The sequence below is a fragment of the Pelodiscus sinensis genome, chromosome 13 (assembly GCF_052426305.1).
Source record: "Pelodiscus sinensis isolate ZL-2025 chromosome 13, ASM5242630v1, whole genome shotgun sequence".
NCBI lineage: Eukaryota > Metazoa > Chordata > Testudines > Trionychidae > Pelodiscus > Pelodiscus sinensis.
In genome coordinates, this window is record NC_143064.1 from 15,507,299 (window position 1) to 15,522,255 (window position 14,957).

Genomic DNA, 14,957 nt, shown 5'->3' on the forward strand with positions numbered 1-14,957 from the left:
TATGCTAAAACATCTGTCTAGTAAAATGAAACCTAGCAGAGATAATATAAGCAGTAGCTTAGGAAGCTAGGAAAAGTAGTGTTATTAGTTACAGACTAATACAATTTGCAACAAAAATTGGTTACTTTGACCTCTGACAATTATATGGTACTTCAGAAACAAGAACACTATGCTTTTTCAAAGTAGAGGCAGGCCCCAGGTTACGTACAAGATAGGGACTGTAGGTTTGTTTTTAAGTTGAATTTGTATGTAAGTTGGGACTGGCGTCCAGATTCAGCCGCTGCTGAAACTGACCAGTGGCTGACTACAGGAAGCCCGAGGCAGAGTTGCTCTGCCCTGGGCTTCCTGGAATCAGCCGCTGATCAGTTTCAAGAGCGGCTGAATCTGGACACCTGGGGCAGAGCAGCTGGGGTGCTGCCGGGTTGGTCCAGTAGCGCCGAGGAGCGGCGCTGCAGGAGCAACCCGGCAGCGCCCCAGCTGCTCAACCCCAGGCATCGCAAGAAAAGCCTGGTCTGCTTGGGGGGGGGAGGGGGGGAGGAGGGGGCGCACTAGCTGCGCCCCTCTCCCCCCCCCCCCCCCCCCCAGCAGACCAGGGAGACGCAGGCAGCGGGACTGCCGAGACGCGCCACGGTCCCATCTGCATCCTCTGTGGCTTTGCTCCGCATCTCCCTGGTCTGCTGGGCCCCCCCAGCAGACCAGGGAGACCCGGAGCAAAGCCACGGACAACGCGGGCAGCGGGACCGTGGCGCATCTGGGCTGTCCCGCCGCCCGTGTCCTCCGAGGCTTTGCTCCGTGTCTCCCTGGTCTGCTGGGGGAGCTCCCCCAGCAGACCAGGGAGACGCAGAGCTTTTCTCGCTCCGGAGGACGCGGGCGGCGGGACCACGGCGCGTCTGGGCAGTCCTGCTGCCCACATCCTCCGGGGTGAGAAAAGCCCCGTTCGTAACTATGGATCCGACATAAGTCGGATCCGCGTAAGTCGGGGACTGTCTGTAGTTTTGCAATGATGTAATGTATAATTCAAAGATCTGTATATAGCTGTTTGAAAGGAAGTTTCAGTAGAATCATCTGACATTGTTAACTAAATGTACAATATTTGTATGAAAAGCTTGGGGAAGATAATGCTAGTTCTGTGTCATGCCCCCAAATGAAGTCTCACTGATGACAAATATAATTTAAAGTATCTTTAATATTTTCAGGTTTTATTGGGTTTAGTACAAAAGAGCTATGGCTAAAACTTGCTAGCTTAAAGAGGATCATTATTGGTGAAGATTTTTCTGGGCCGTGAAAGAACACTCCATTGGATATGGAAAGATGAAGCAGAGAAATTGAAATGGCATATTTCCTACTTTGATAACACTAAAACAAGAGGGAATGCTTGAAAATAATCAGATGTTTTACACAGCTACACTGAATAAAAAATTGTGTACACATCAACAGACATTACATGACAATTTATCAAAACAAAAACAAAATCCCACACTAGTAGGAACAAAAACTTCCTACTCTGCAATCTTATTCAACTATTTCATCTTACATGGAAGATTCTTTATAAGGCCTCTCTCCACTTTCCTATTGCTTTATCTTGAAAAGGTTTCTGCAGAAAACTTGAAAAGGCTTCCCCGGACCACTGATGGCCCAGCTATCATAGTCTGAGAACCTCCGTTTTAGTGCTAGAATTATGCTGTAATTGTAACGTAATCTCGGGCCCAACACCACACAGCATAGCAATAAAGGATGTTATTTTTTTAAGCAAGACTGAAGCTTTAAATTTACTTTAAGTGCATCAAACACTGGTTTAGCACTGCTTTACAAAAAAGTTCTGGTTTTAGATCTAGGTGTCATCGTCCTGATTTACATGACTTACATTTCTCATACTTAAGGCCACAAAAAGCTTTTCTACTTTGCAACATTTTCTTCCCTATTGTTATCTGATGCCACGAAAATAAATTCCAATAACAATGAGAACACATTTCAGATTGAGGTTCTTTAACTAGAAACATCCAATAGCGCAATGCCCCCTTTTCTTCCTTTGTTCCTCCTTCTCTTTGAAGGCACTTCTGGATTGCGTAGTACATGCTCTTTGGCTGCTTGAATACTCAGAACATATAAGGCCTGTGTGCTCATCACTCCTCTTCTTTTGTATTACTGGTTTCACTCTCCTGTTTATCTGCTCCTTGATCCACAGACTTTGTAGCAATGTCTTCATAAGAACACAGTCTACTTCGACTTCGGGCTCCTGGCTGGTATAGCTGCATTGCTGGGCGATCCTGAAATAAAATCAGAAGGGATTAGGCGATCTTATAACCAAAGCATCACACTCATTCTTATAATTTCTCAAGGGATGATACGTAAAAAAGCAAACAGAACATGCACACACTGCTTCAGATTTTCCCAAAACTATTCAGACACTCCCAGGATATAAGTTTAATGACAAAGAGTAACTGCTCAAATGGTAGATCAAACTGCTACTGTGGATTACATACCCAAGTATTTTAAAGCAGTCGTAAGGATAATATTTTAAAGGTGCAATTTAGTTTGTCCTCTTCAAACTCAAGTCTTTAAACAAACAAACACACAAACACACTCTCCCCCAAGAACATGACAAAGATGCACCAAAATCAGTGGAGGGCAACCTGCAGACATTTTATTTATCATTGTCCACACACCAGGTTGCCAGATTCTGCTGGTTTCCATTTGCACAGGTTTTTTTTCGACTAGTATTGCTTAAGTGAAACATGTAAAGCAAGGGCATTGACCTTGAGAGCTGTGCGCTCCCTTTGTGCCTAATCAGAGTGCTGATATAGTTCAATGGGCACACCTTGCAAGTTCTAGGTACCAAGCGCTGTTAGCAAAACTACCCTATCCCAGGAGACCATCTTGGTTACAACAGCCTTGTAACCCACTGAGGTGAAGGAGAGCCACTCATGCAGATCACTCATTACCCTACGCTGCTGCCATACAAATGCAGAATCAATCCACCTCTAATCTGGATATTTTCCTATCAATAGAAGGAACACATTTTCAGGTATTCTACATGTAGAACAATATGTATATTAACACAGGGACTACAATGATGCTGCACATCAATGCCTTTGCAGAGACTTGCTGGATCAGTTAAAAGAGAGCGTTTTGAAGAAGGGGTAGTAGGGAGACTGCTTGCTGTGCATTCTCTCATTTAAAGACACTTTTTGGCATTAACTTACACACAGCATCTGCAAGAATCTGGATTCACCACATCAATTCTCTGATGACACAATGGTAAACAAGCCACCATATATCTGCTGGCAAAACCAAAAAGTTTATTCACTTTTGTTCAGAACCTGCCAGCAACAGCTGCACTTGTACATAATACCTACAAGAAATTTGCCACAACCAAGTTCAGCTTAGCAGCAAAGCTTACAAAATTTGCCTATTTTTCCCCTATATTCTTGATGGCAAAGTTTACAGTTGGTAAGAAATAGTATGATCCACCCTTTAATATTTACCACAAAACCAGGTCTTATGGAATGGGTGTGATTTTTAAGAGACAGCACCTTGTTTCTGATGCGATCTCTCCTGGCGGCAGCATCATCTTTTTTGTCCTCTTTGGTTATTTTCTCAGGTTTTTCTGTGTTGCTTGTAAAGTCTGTAAGATCACATTTCCTTCCTTTCTCTCGGAGTGAATTTATCTCCTTTTTCACCTCTTCCTCTTTTCGTCTAAAAACTTTTTCCTTCTCAAAGCGTTCTTTCTGCCTACGACGCTCTTCATCTTGACGTCTCAGTTTCTCCCGCTGCAGTCTCTCATAATCTCTCTCTCTTTCAAAGTCTCTCTCCCGGTCTCTGTAATCTTTTCCATATTCATCTTCAGATCTGTATTTAAAAACAGTAAGAAATTAAGCTTAGAAGACTGGATCAAAAAATGAATCATAGACCTGTGTAATCAATGACAGCTCCAAATCTGCATCAATATGGTCAGACAATGATTTGTAGATTTTAGATAAGAATTAAAATATTCTAGAAGCCTACAGTCATATTTTACTACAGATACAGAAAAACTGCAGTGAGGATGTAATCCTTGATACTGTGCGAGAACACTAAAGATAGGAAGTCCCACAGTTCTAATCACACAGCTGACTAACTCACCCTGTAGCCTTGGAAATTAAATCTTTGCCTCATTCCTCTGACATATGAGGGGGAACTCACACCTATACACATCACATGGATGTTGGGAAGATTAGTTATTGCAGTCCATGGTCATAATTCTGGGCTCTTTTCTGGCATAAGAATGGCCATACTGGGTCAGACCAAATGTCCATTTAGCCCAGTATCCTGTTTTCCTAACAGCAGCCAATGCCAGGGGTACGTCTACACTACATGCCTCTGCCGACAGAGGCATGTAGATTTGTTTGTTCAGCAAAGGTAAATGAAGCCGCGATTTAAATGATCGCGGCTTCATTTACATTTACATGGCTGCCGCGCTGAGCCGACAAACAGCTGATCAGCTGTTTGTCGGCTCACCGCTAGTCTGGACGTTCCCCTGTCGACATCAAAGCCCTTTGTTGGCAGCCCCAGTAAACCTCATTCCACGAGGAATAACAGGCTTCATTTGCCTTTGCTGATCTGTCTAATCTACATGCCTCTGCCGACAGAGGCATGTAGTCTAGACACAGCCCAGATGCCCAGAGAGAACGAACAGAGGAGATAATAACCAAGAGACCCATCCTCAGTCACCCACTCCCAGCTTCTGGCAAAACAGAGGCTAAGTATACCACCCCTGCCCATCCTGTGTAATAGGTTCTTCAATTACTTTAGCTTGGCCTTTCTGCTGGTAACAAAGGACTGGAAACATTGAGTTACTCCAACTCCTCCCACCAAGTTTAGTCCCTTAAGCACAGGCAGTCGCCATGCAGTTTTCCTTCCTGCCAAAGCCTCTAGAGCAGCAATGGGCAACCTATGCTAGAGAATGGGCCACATGAATGGCTCTCCTTCACCTCCGTGGGTCATAAGATTGTCATAACCAAGACAGTCCCCAGAGATATTGGAGACATTTCTTCATTTGAATATAAAAGCAGTTAGAGGACAGTGCAGCCTAAGTTTGAAAATACTGGTCTAGATGAGTTGGAGGTTTTCTGTAAATCATACATATACTGACTTTTTTGTTTTTTCCTCTTTAGCCTCTCCATCAGATCGTTTGGCTGACATACTGCTTAGTGCACCAGCAGCCTTTTCCTCCCTCGCATTCTCTTTTTCCAGTTTCTTGAACTTCTCCTTTTTCTCCATGTCTCTTTCATCTTTCTCTGGTTTCTTAAGTAGCTGTGAAGGAAACCGCTTTTATTTAAGCCAAAGCTCATTCTAATTCAACTCTGCAGCACAGCACAATTCACCTACTCTAGGATGAAATAACGTCTACATAACATGAGAAACATGCATATGTGTAACTAGTTTTTACTGCCTCTGAGCACAGAGTCTATAGCCGTGGTGTCCAACTAATTGTGTAGCAGTAGCCACTATGAATAATGCTATAGTGAACTAGCCACAGTCGTCCAGCCAAATAGCCACATGTGGCTAGTGTGTTGGACACCACAAGACTATAGAATGTCTACAAATAAAAAATTATCCAAATCCCAGAACAGGATTAATTTCCCCTTATAATAGGAGATCAAGATTAAGTATGGTAATCAAATATACCCTGATTATATTCACTTCACACATTCTGCAGAACTAAAGCATACACACAAGTATTACAATGAAAATTGTTTTAAGATAAAGCAACCAACAATCAGCATGCAAGCCCTCATTATACTTTAGAGTTATTTAACAAAAGCATGAACATTATGAGTTTACTCCTACAAAATCATGAATTAACTTGGACAAATAATAAATGCATACATTTTGTATGCAATTTTTACCAGGAAGGGCGAGGAAGACAATCTATAACAGTGACATGCTCACCACCTTAATCTTTGGTTCGTCCTTTGATTTATCCCTTTCTTTCTCTGGGCATTTGTCAACTTTCTTCAGTTTTTCTGCTTCTTTTCTTTTCCTTCTTTCTTCTTCTTTCCATTTCCTCCTTTCTTCTTCTCTTTGTCTTTTTCTTTCCAATTCTCTTCTTCGCCTCTCCTCTCTTTTTTCTTCTCTCAGTCTCTGACGGGGGAAGGGGAGGAAAATCGTATTTCCCGTATTAGAAAAAAAATTAAAGTTTCGTAAGATACCCAGTTCTGAAATGACATACTGCTTTATAAAACATTTGTTCCTCTTGTACCTTACTATTAAACAACTTACTGAAATCTTCAAAATTCAGTAGAGCAGCATTTTCGATATATATAAAAATAAAACCTGAAAAACACCTGCACATCAGAACCTACAAACTGTAAAAAGTTACACACATCAGGAAGAAAAATAGATTCATAGGACAGAAATCACCAAGGACATTAAGTCTTGCTAGTGACAATCAATCAGTTAAACAGAGTAAGGCTTGCCAACCACACAGCTGCATGCAGTTCACATGGCTTAATATTCCTATGTAACGAGGACTGTTATTACACCATCATGTTAAGCAAAATATAGTGATACATCAATACTCTGGAAGTATTAAATAGTTTGTTAAGCAAAAACCCAGGTCATACCAAGTGTCTAGGATAGAGTCCAAGAAAACCCCATTCTCATTTTAAACATTAGACTAAGGCCCTATATACACATTTCTCTTCTCTCCTGCAAGCAGGTCCAGCTGCACTACACTTACCACCTCCCAGGCAACAAAGACTCAATTAGGCAGCAGAACCCAGTTTTGTAGCAGAAGAAACAGTTGCCAGATATTTCCTAACCCTTGCCCTTCTTCTGAGAAAGGTGGGAATACTCCCTGCTTCTATCTGAACATTTCTGTAGCTCTGGGGGAATTATTTAAAACAAGATCTTTAGATCCATTTACCACCAAATGGAATCTTACTATACAGACACAAGTTCTAAGAGCAAGTTATCAAAAACACAGAACAAAAATGGTTTTAAACAGATTATAAAGACAAATCATACCTGTTTGTTTTTCAAGAAGTTCAGAAGGGGAGTTGTCTTTTTAGCTAAACAAACATTAAAAGTTAAATTATTTTTTCCTTTTACAAGTATCAAGATATGTTTTCATATGTTAGATAGTATAGACTAAGAAGTCTTTCCTGTGTTTTTTTCAATTTCAGTCTCATATCAAAACTTTTCTCTTTTCAAAACATATAACCCTCTTAAGCATGTTCATGTCTATTTCTTCTCATGTAACGTTTTAGCTAAAGTAAATGTTATTTAAATGTAAGTTGTGATTCATTTTCCATCCCACAGTACTAATATTAAAGGAGCCATTGCATTCTTCTCTGAAATGTAGCCACCACTGGGACTTAACTGTATATCAACTTAGTTGGAGAAAATTACTATATCCAACTTAAAAAAAAAAAGGACTATAGTACAGAAAAATAGAATGATACTACTAGTGAAGATTAACAACTTGATTATACAAAATAATCAAAAAAGAATGTAGACTCCCCAAAATTCAAAAGCCACAAACCTACAAAATACCGTACTTGGCATGTTTTTTACAATGTGAAAAGAGCTTCAGGTATAAGACATCAGTTTTCCATACCTATTAACTCTTTGTTTCTTGCCTCTATTTCCTCTAGTAATGTTTCCGGAGTCGATGTTAACTTTTCATCATCTGCACTGTAACTTTCCAAAAACTTCTTATATTCTGGGTCTAGGGAGAAAGATTGGGTTGTGTTACAAAATAAAATAGTGCATAGTTTGAATAGTGAATCTGCATTTTCAAAAACTTAGGAACAAACAAGAATGAATGAATTACACAGTCCTATGAGCTGCTGCTCTATAGTTGTCTTTAGCAAAATTAAAATCAAACTTTGAGATAAGAACCAGATCTAATTAGGTTTTGAAAATAATATAATTAATAGTAATAATTCAAGATTTTAACAGCTTTATTCTGCAGTGTACTTAAGATATTTTATTGGTTTTGCAGTGGTCTGTTTTTCAGCTAATATAATAAGCCTGCATAAGCTAACTAAGACAGGGACCATCTTTTCATGACCTAGTACAACAGGACCCTATCCTTTGCCCAGAGCTCAGTAAATACTATATAATTAGAGTTGTAAATATACATTAAAATAGTTTACTGGTTAGCCATGGTTGGGCCAGCCAGACATGGCTGGAATCTGGTCTGATGCAGCCTGGGCTACTCCAGTCTGTCGCAGCTTGCCATTCAACCAGTTTACCCAGTAAGCATTCTGGTAAGCGGTTAACCTTTTACATCCCTAATCACAATATCTATAATTCTATTATAGTGTAGTAGATAAGTTCTTTTGAAAAACTAGAGTGTAATTTTTGAATTGTTAAATGTTTAGTATCGAATGTTGTTACATAATGACATCAATCAAAATAAATTCAAATGCTATCAGATTGCATGCACCACATAAGTCTTCACACATGCATTCATACAAATGAATAACCCTAGTAGTTATACCATCATCAATTGTCCCAGTTTTGGCATCTTTTTTCTTATTCTTCTTTTTTGCAGATTTTTGGAAAGGTGCAAATTCTACTATGGCAGCATACTCCTGACCTGTTAAATGCAAAATGTTAAAACTGTTTAATCACTGTAGAAGAAAAAAAGAAAAAATTCCACTACATTCTTTACACAGTATTATATTGGGAGGATGGAATGGAGTGTATTTATAACAAACAGTACTATAATAGATGAACAGATGGAAGCTACTGAAATACATCATGTGATTAAAAATATAAAGAAATTACTTATAGCCCTTTCATCACAAAATGGTCTCAAAGCACCTTTCTACCTATACACAAAATACATACAAAACTACTTTAAAAGAAAGTTAAAGATGCAAAACGTAATACCAAAAATTAAGGAAATGCCAAAGCTAAGATTACTCAGGAACATTATCACAACACCCTGATATTTATGCATTATGATTACATGTTGTTTCTCCCCCTTACCCTCAGTCCCACATTCCTGCTTCATTCACTGTGTGTGTATGGGAAGGGGGACATTTTACACTGGGAACATATGGGAGACAGAAAATTCTGTATTTGATAAAATCCAATTGGATTGATAAAGACTCCATGCAAAACAAAGAACTTGGCTTTCAAGGGTTTTTCTGAATGACATCAAACACAATAAGTTGCACAAACTCAATCTACCCTCTAAGGTAGATACAGTGAATTAAAAGGTTTCAAAAAAGTATTTTCATGGAATCTAGGTAATGTAAGTTAATGCTTGGAACATGAAGATGTCAACTGTCATAGCGCTATTTCACAAAAAGCAGCTGGTTGGTGGAAGATTAAGAACACAAAAAATAAAATCTCTCAAAAAACCCTACATCTATCAAAATAGCCAAATAAAAGTAGAGTTTAAAGAGTTAAATTCTGCTCCCACCTTAAGTGGGAAACAGTGGCAAGAATTATCCTATGGAGTCAGAGTTTTACCCAGTATATATATTAGAGCAGGGGTGGGCAATATTTTTTAGGGGGGAGAAGGAGAGCACACCAAGAATTTGCTACGTGGTCAAGGGTGGCACTCTTCCATGATATTAATGGAGGAAGTGCAGAGTCTAGGATGAAGGTTGGGTAGAGAAGGGAGTGTGGGATCCGGGAAGGAATTTGGGTAAAGAGACCAGGGTGCAGGAAAGGATTCTGACCTGGAGGAGGGATATAGTATGGGGTACAGAGTCTGGAAGGGGATTGTGACCTGGGGCAGCAGTACAGGAGAGAGTGCAGGGATTTGCGTTGCGACCGGGGGGCAGGGGAATTGGCGTGCAACATTTGGGGGGGTGGGGGTTATGAGCTGGATGGGTGTAGAATGGGGTGCACAGAGTTTGGGTTATGTGGGACAGCGGTGCAGAGGGAACTGCAGTGCCATAGGCAGGCTCTGGCCCAGAGACACTTACATGGATGGCTCACTGCCAGAAGCCCTTTCCCAGCAGGTTCCTCAGCCAGGTCTGGGCCACATGTACTACTCTCAATGTTGGGGGTGGGGATTTACTTTGAGTGCTGTCTATCCTGAAAATAGGCAGCTGCAAAATTTTGCTGGAGGCAGGAGCAGAAAGCAAAGCATCTCTCCCCTCTCCCAGGCTCAGAAGATTCAGAAAGGTGCTCTGAGCAGCATGCATGAGCAGGGCAGGCAAGGAGCAGGACTGAACCTCCAGCTGTACCCCCAGGCCAGATCTGATGGCTTGGCAGGCTGCATCTAACCCACAACTCATATTTTACCTGCCCCTGGAAATCAGCAACACCAATAAGTTTTAGTATTAGGCGCTGAATAGTCCTAATAAACCATGTAAGTGTCATTTCAAGTATTCTATTAGCTAAAAACATATATAGTGTAAATGTAAATTACTTGAGTGGGAATTCCCCTTAAGCAATTTGTTTAGAAAATTTTGCACTAATACTGCTTTAAAAAGAGTTTTATTATTATTATTTTAAGCTGTATTTAAAATCTACTACAAAAAGTGTCATGAAGTTTATTAAAATACTACATGCAGGCACTATGTCTTCACTTCTAATGTATCATTCTACCATCAAAATAAAGCAAACAAGAAAAAAAATGGAACTAAGCTACCTTACAATCTCCTAAATCTCACTGAATATATTTATACAAAGATTTCAGTAAATAACCAAGTTTTAGGTTTACTTGCCTTTGTGATCAACAAAAACATAACCATCAAAGCGATCCCTGAACAGTACTATGTCTTCTTGATTTTTAAAGTTGATGTATGCTCTGGAAAACATGTGAGGATACAAACTGCAAAAGGACAAAAGATAGCAATGTGTAAAGTGATGCTGCCTAGTTGCTGATGATTTGAACTATATGTATACACACAAGTGTAATTTAAAAGACATCTCTGACATACTAAGTTACATGAAAACATTGAAACCTGAAGTGTTTGTACCTGGAATCATTAGCGAAGAACTCAAAATAGTCATGTTCTGGCAAAGGCTGAAGATGTTCTTCCAGTTGTTCCTTTGTCAAACTGGGAGGCAAGCGTCGAATTACCACCTTATCATAGAAATTTAAGAGTGCAAAATTATCACCTGCCTGAGACTGCATTTCAGATTTGCTACTTGAAAAATACCATTGAACAACAAAACTAAGTCAACAGCAGTGGCTCATGAGAAGATTGGGAAAAATCTCTTTCATCCAGCATAGCTTTAATACCATTTTTATAAAGTACTGAGTAACCTGGAAACACCACAATTTTACCAGAAAGCGCAGAAAGACTGGGGGCCTGATCCAACTCCCATTCAAGTCAAATAAAAGACTCCAATCCCCCTCCCCGCAATGGAAGCGGCCCTAAATGAGGAAACGCGGCCCAATGGTTTAACGCAAAGAATTCAGAGGCAAGAAGCCAGATCTCCATTCCGTCTTCTACCACAAACTGCATGCGCTGCTTTGAGCAAGTGACTTGGGCCGCACGTTTTCCCAGGGATCCCGAATGCCACCAGCCCCGGGCTTTCCAACACGTGCCGAGCGCCGCTCGAGCGCCAGCGGAACAAGGCACCTCCCGAGCAAACCAGCAGCCCTCGGCGCCTCAGGCTGCCCCCGAAGCACGAGACACCGCCAGCGACTCGCCGCGTTGTGAAGGGGCTACCCCGGGCGCCCCCTCTCCAGAAGCGCGAGAACGGGCCCTGCCCGGGGGCTGAGGCGCTGGCACTGGGCTCTACAGAGCAGCCCGCCGGGGACCAGGGTGGCGGCAGGATCGCGGCCCGGGAGATGCGCGGAGCTACGGGCGGGTGCAGCCTCCGCAGGACCGGGCCCGAGAGCGCTCCCCTCCGCGGCGCGGGCCGGCCCCCGCCTCACCTTGCTCAGCGTCTCCTTCTTGTCCTTCGGCCGCTCGGGCTCCCCGCCCCCCCGGGTGTCCAGGGGGCTGCCGGGCGCCCGCTTTTCCTTGGGCCTAGTGTTCTCCTTATCCTCCTTCATCCCGGCCTCCGGCCCAGCGAGCCACGCCCCTTCCGCCCCATTGGCCGCTGCGCCTCTCGCGGGATTACAGCCTTAAAGGGCCACGAACCCGCCGTTGCAGCCTAGGGCCGGAGGCGGCTCCTGAAGGGCAGAACACTGTGAGGCCTGGAGCTCCCGTCCCAACATGCACTGGGGCTAGCGGGGGGGCCGCTCCCGGCATGCTCCTGAAGTTACTAGCGGGCAGGCCAGGGGGGCGGGGCCATGGGAACTTCCCAGCCCCGCCCTGTGCTAAGCCTAATGGGATGGCGAGCGCGGCCCCCGCCCCAGTCACTGCAGGGATCTAGCCCCGCCCGACCGCAGTTGTTGACACTCCCAGCAGCCTTTGGCCTCGGCACAATGGCGGCGACCCACCGTCGCGGTGCATGATGGGAAGGCGGCGGTCTGCGCTGGGCTGAGGCGCATGCGCGGCTGAAGGCCTTTCCCGGCCTCTGCCTCACGCAGCGGTCAGGGAAGCGGTTGGAGCCGACGGCGGGATGTGGTACGAGATCCTGCCCGCGGCGGGCCTCATGGGCGTGTTCCTGGCCATGCCCGGCTTGTCCCTCATCTACATCCACAGATACTGCAACGGGGGCAAGGTCAGGAGCGGGGCGGGGTTGGGCCGGTCCCGGTGGAGGGGAGGGGGTGCTAGCTGAGGCGTGAGGAAGCGGGGGCCGCCTCCTAGCCCGGCACCAGCCGCTTCGCCCCTGCAGCGCTTGACGCCGCGAGAGCTGCTTTAACGTTTGCTGCGCCTGTGCCCCTCCCCCCCACTCCGGGGCTTTGCCCGGGGCGCGCCCCCCGTGCTCGCTGTCCACGCGCCGTCCCGCGGCGGTGACCGTTGCTCTGTGTGCGCAGGAGAAGCGGATTGCGCGTGTCACCTACCAGTGGTACCTGATGGAGCGAGACAGGCGCCTCTCCGGGGTTAACGAGTATTTCCGGACCAAGGTAAATCCCTTCCCGCGCGGCGCTATAGCTACAAAGCAGGCTCCTCACAAGTCACCCAACCGGGAGAGGAAAACGACAGCTGTAGGGCTCCGCATTGAGCCTTTGTTACGGTGTGAGCTGAGCGAGACCAACCACGGGCAACCTAGACTGCAGAGAGGCCGCATCGGTGGCCCTCCAGCTTGCTGGGTTGCCAGATTGTCATAGGGCGGGCTTGCTGTTTGCACTTGCAGGTCCGGAATTTGCAGGGGGTGCTGATTTGAGTTGGAACGGCGCTTTGATTGGATGGAGGGGAGTGCCCTGCTCTCCCTCCATGTTGTGTGCAATAAGCATGCACCTCCCCTCACGTGCCCTTGCTTTCTGTGCATATCATTTTAGCAATAGCAAGTAGGAAAAAAAACTATGTGACTGGAAACCAGCAGAATCTGGTAATGGAAAATAAAATGTCTCACAGGTCATACATAGGGCCGCAGATTGCCCACCATTGTATTAGACTTTTGGATGGGTTCTCCTCTCTGTTACTTTAGTCTGAAGTCACCAGTCCTGATGATAACTGAGGGTAGAACTCAGCCTGCTAACTGGAGCATAAATCAAGTGCTTATTTTTAAATTTCAAATTAGTCGTACAACTAATCAATGGACTGGCTTGTTTTGGGGACTTCAGATATGGATGTGATCTTTGCAAACCCCTAAGCCTCTTTTAGCATTAATTTCTTTTCATCTTCACTTGATCAGTGCATTCTTGCTTCTGTTAACACTGCTGTGTAGATGTACCCTTAATATTTCAGAATAACTGACGTCTACACTACAAGCCTTTATTTTGAAATAATGTCATGCTAGAGGACTTCTTACTCCAACTCATTTTCACTAGGAGTAAGGGAAGTCAAAGGGAAAGTGTTCTTCCTTTGACTTCCTACTGTGTAGATAGCGCCAAAAGCCGAGTTAAGTTATTTCTACTTCAGCTACATCAATTGCTTAGCTTAAGTTGTGTAGGTTAATTCGACTTCAGCCCTGCTGTGTAGACATGCCCTTAGAGATGACCTGCAAGGGGCTTTAAGAGCCTATATTTGTTGCTTTAACTTAACAAGAAAGGTTGTAATACTTTATTAGAAGTGTTGATCTTTTTTATGTTTCTGGGGATGTGTACTATGAGCTATTACATTAGCAGAAGGGATTGGAATATTTAATTTGTTACTTCCATTCCAAAAGCCCTGTTTAGTCACTGAAGTGAAATAGGGATTAATAAAAACAGGTTAAATTTCTTTTCCTATGAATTGCTCAACTTTTCATTATCTACTAAAGTAATGTATTAGCACTGGTTCTGAGGTTAGCATAGTGTTCCTGAGCAGACAAAACTTAAATGTTAGCACAAGGGGGAGGTGTGCATGTGTGTGTGAATTTTTTTAAAAACCTTTTCAAATCACCTTTAGCCATAATAAATAGGGATGGTGTAATTTGCAAGAGGCATTCTTAATGAAATGGGTCTCGTCCCTTTGTAATTTCTATGATGCTATCACATTGGTTTGCCTAGTATTATTCCCATCCTTTGTGTTTTAGTGATCCCCTTCCCCCACTTAAAAATATCATGTTTGAAAAAACATGTGAACTTATTTCGCTGAGGAATGTATAGTTAGAAAAAGAGTAGTAAATTGATTTGTACTTTCTGAGACTTGTATACAGACTTGTATTGAGTGTGTTATTTGTTCTGTATGGATAATTAATGTTTCACATATTTTTCAGGGATTGGAGAACATTGACTAAGAAGCAGTTCACTGAGTGAAGAGTCCTAGTTCCTGTTCAAAGCAGTTTGGCTGCAGTAAACATGAATTTATATTTATGCAATGTGTTATATGTTGCACATAAACCTACACAGTGAAAGTGGGTCTCTGCACTTGTTTTATTGGTATAACTTTTAGACGTGTATACTGGAAATAAAGTTGCCCGTAAATATTCTGTAATCAAACATACAAAAAGGGATACAGCAGAGTTAGGCAATTACCCAGCATTATAAATGTGCTTTCAATTAAGAAACTTGCAAC

At 43.1% G+C, this 14,957-nt stretch overlaps 2 protein-coding genes across 4 annotated transcripts; one reads left to right on the plus strand and one right to left on the minus strand.

The window, feature by feature from the left end:
- Positions 1–1,168: 1,168 nt before the first annotated feature.
- On the minus strand, positions 1,169–12,161 carry UPF3B (UPF3B regulator of nonsense mediated mRNA decay). 3 transcript variants are annotated; one of them, XM_075940999.2, is made up of 11 exons: positions 11,843–12,161; positions 10,935–11,041; positions 10,680–10,786; positions 8,489–8,587; positions 7,601–7,711; positions 7,009–7,052; positions 5,932–6,123; positions 5,132–5,292; positions 3,534–3,849; positions 3,204–3,278; positions 2,127–2,267 (listed from the first exon to the last, which is right to left on the minus strand). In XM_075940999.2, the coding sequence occupies exons 1-10, from the start codon at positions 11,960–11,962 to the stop codon at positions 3,237–3,239; spliced, it is 1,299 nt and encodes a 432-aa protein (XP_075797114.1). In that variant the 5' UTR covers positions 11,963–12,161; the 3' UTR covers positions 2,127–2,267; positions 3,204–3,236. The 3 variants fall into 3 exon arrangements, with proteins under 3 accessions (XP_075797113.2, XP_075797111.2, XP_075797114.1); XM_075940998.2 differs by lacking the exon at positions 3,204–3,278 and having other exon boundaries at positions 1,169–2,267; positions 5,935–6,123; XM_075940996.2 differs by lacking the exon at positions 3,204–3,278 and having other exon boundaries at positions 1,169–2,267.
- Positions 12,162–12,321: 160 nt separating this feature from the next.
- NDUFA1 (NADH:ubiquinone oxidoreductase subunit A1) lies at positions 12,322–14,796 on the plus strand. Its single transcript, XM_075941000.2, has 3 exons — positions 12,322–12,576; positions 12,833–12,922; positions 14,659–14,796. The coding sequence occupies exons 1-3, from the start codon at positions 12,475–12,477 to the stop codon at positions 14,677–14,679; spliced, it is 213 nt and encodes a 70-aa protein (XP_075797115.1). The 5' UTR covers positions 12,322–12,474; the 3' UTR covers positions 14,680–14,796.
- The last annotated feature ends 161 nt before the right edge of the window (positions 14,797–14,957 follow it).

Coding starts and splice junctions, on each gene's coding strand:
- NDUFA1 (XM_075941000.2), top strand. CDS start 12,475: ATGTGGTACGAGATCCTGCCCGCGGCGGGCCTCATGGGCGTGTTCCTG. Junction 12,577..12,832: donor GATACTGCAACGGGGGCAAG/GTCAGGAGCGGG, acceptor CTGTGTGCGCAG/GAGAAGCGGATTGCGCGTGT. Junction 12,923..14,658: donor ACGAGTATTTCCGGACCAAG/GTAAATCCCTTC, acceptor CATATTTTTCAG/GGATTGGAGAACATTGACTA.
- UPF3B (XM_075940996.2), bottom strand. CDS start 11,962: ATGAAGGAGGATAAGGAGAACACTAGGCCCAAGGAAAAGCGGGCGCCC. Junction 8,588..10,679: donor TGTTTTTGTTGATCACAAAG/GCAAGTAAACCT, acceptor TGCATTTAACAG/GTCAGGAGTATGCTGCCATA. Junction 6,124..7,008: donor ACTTCTTGAAAAACAAACAG/GTATGATTTGTC, acceptor TTCCCCCGTCAG/AGACTGAGAGAAGAAAAAAG.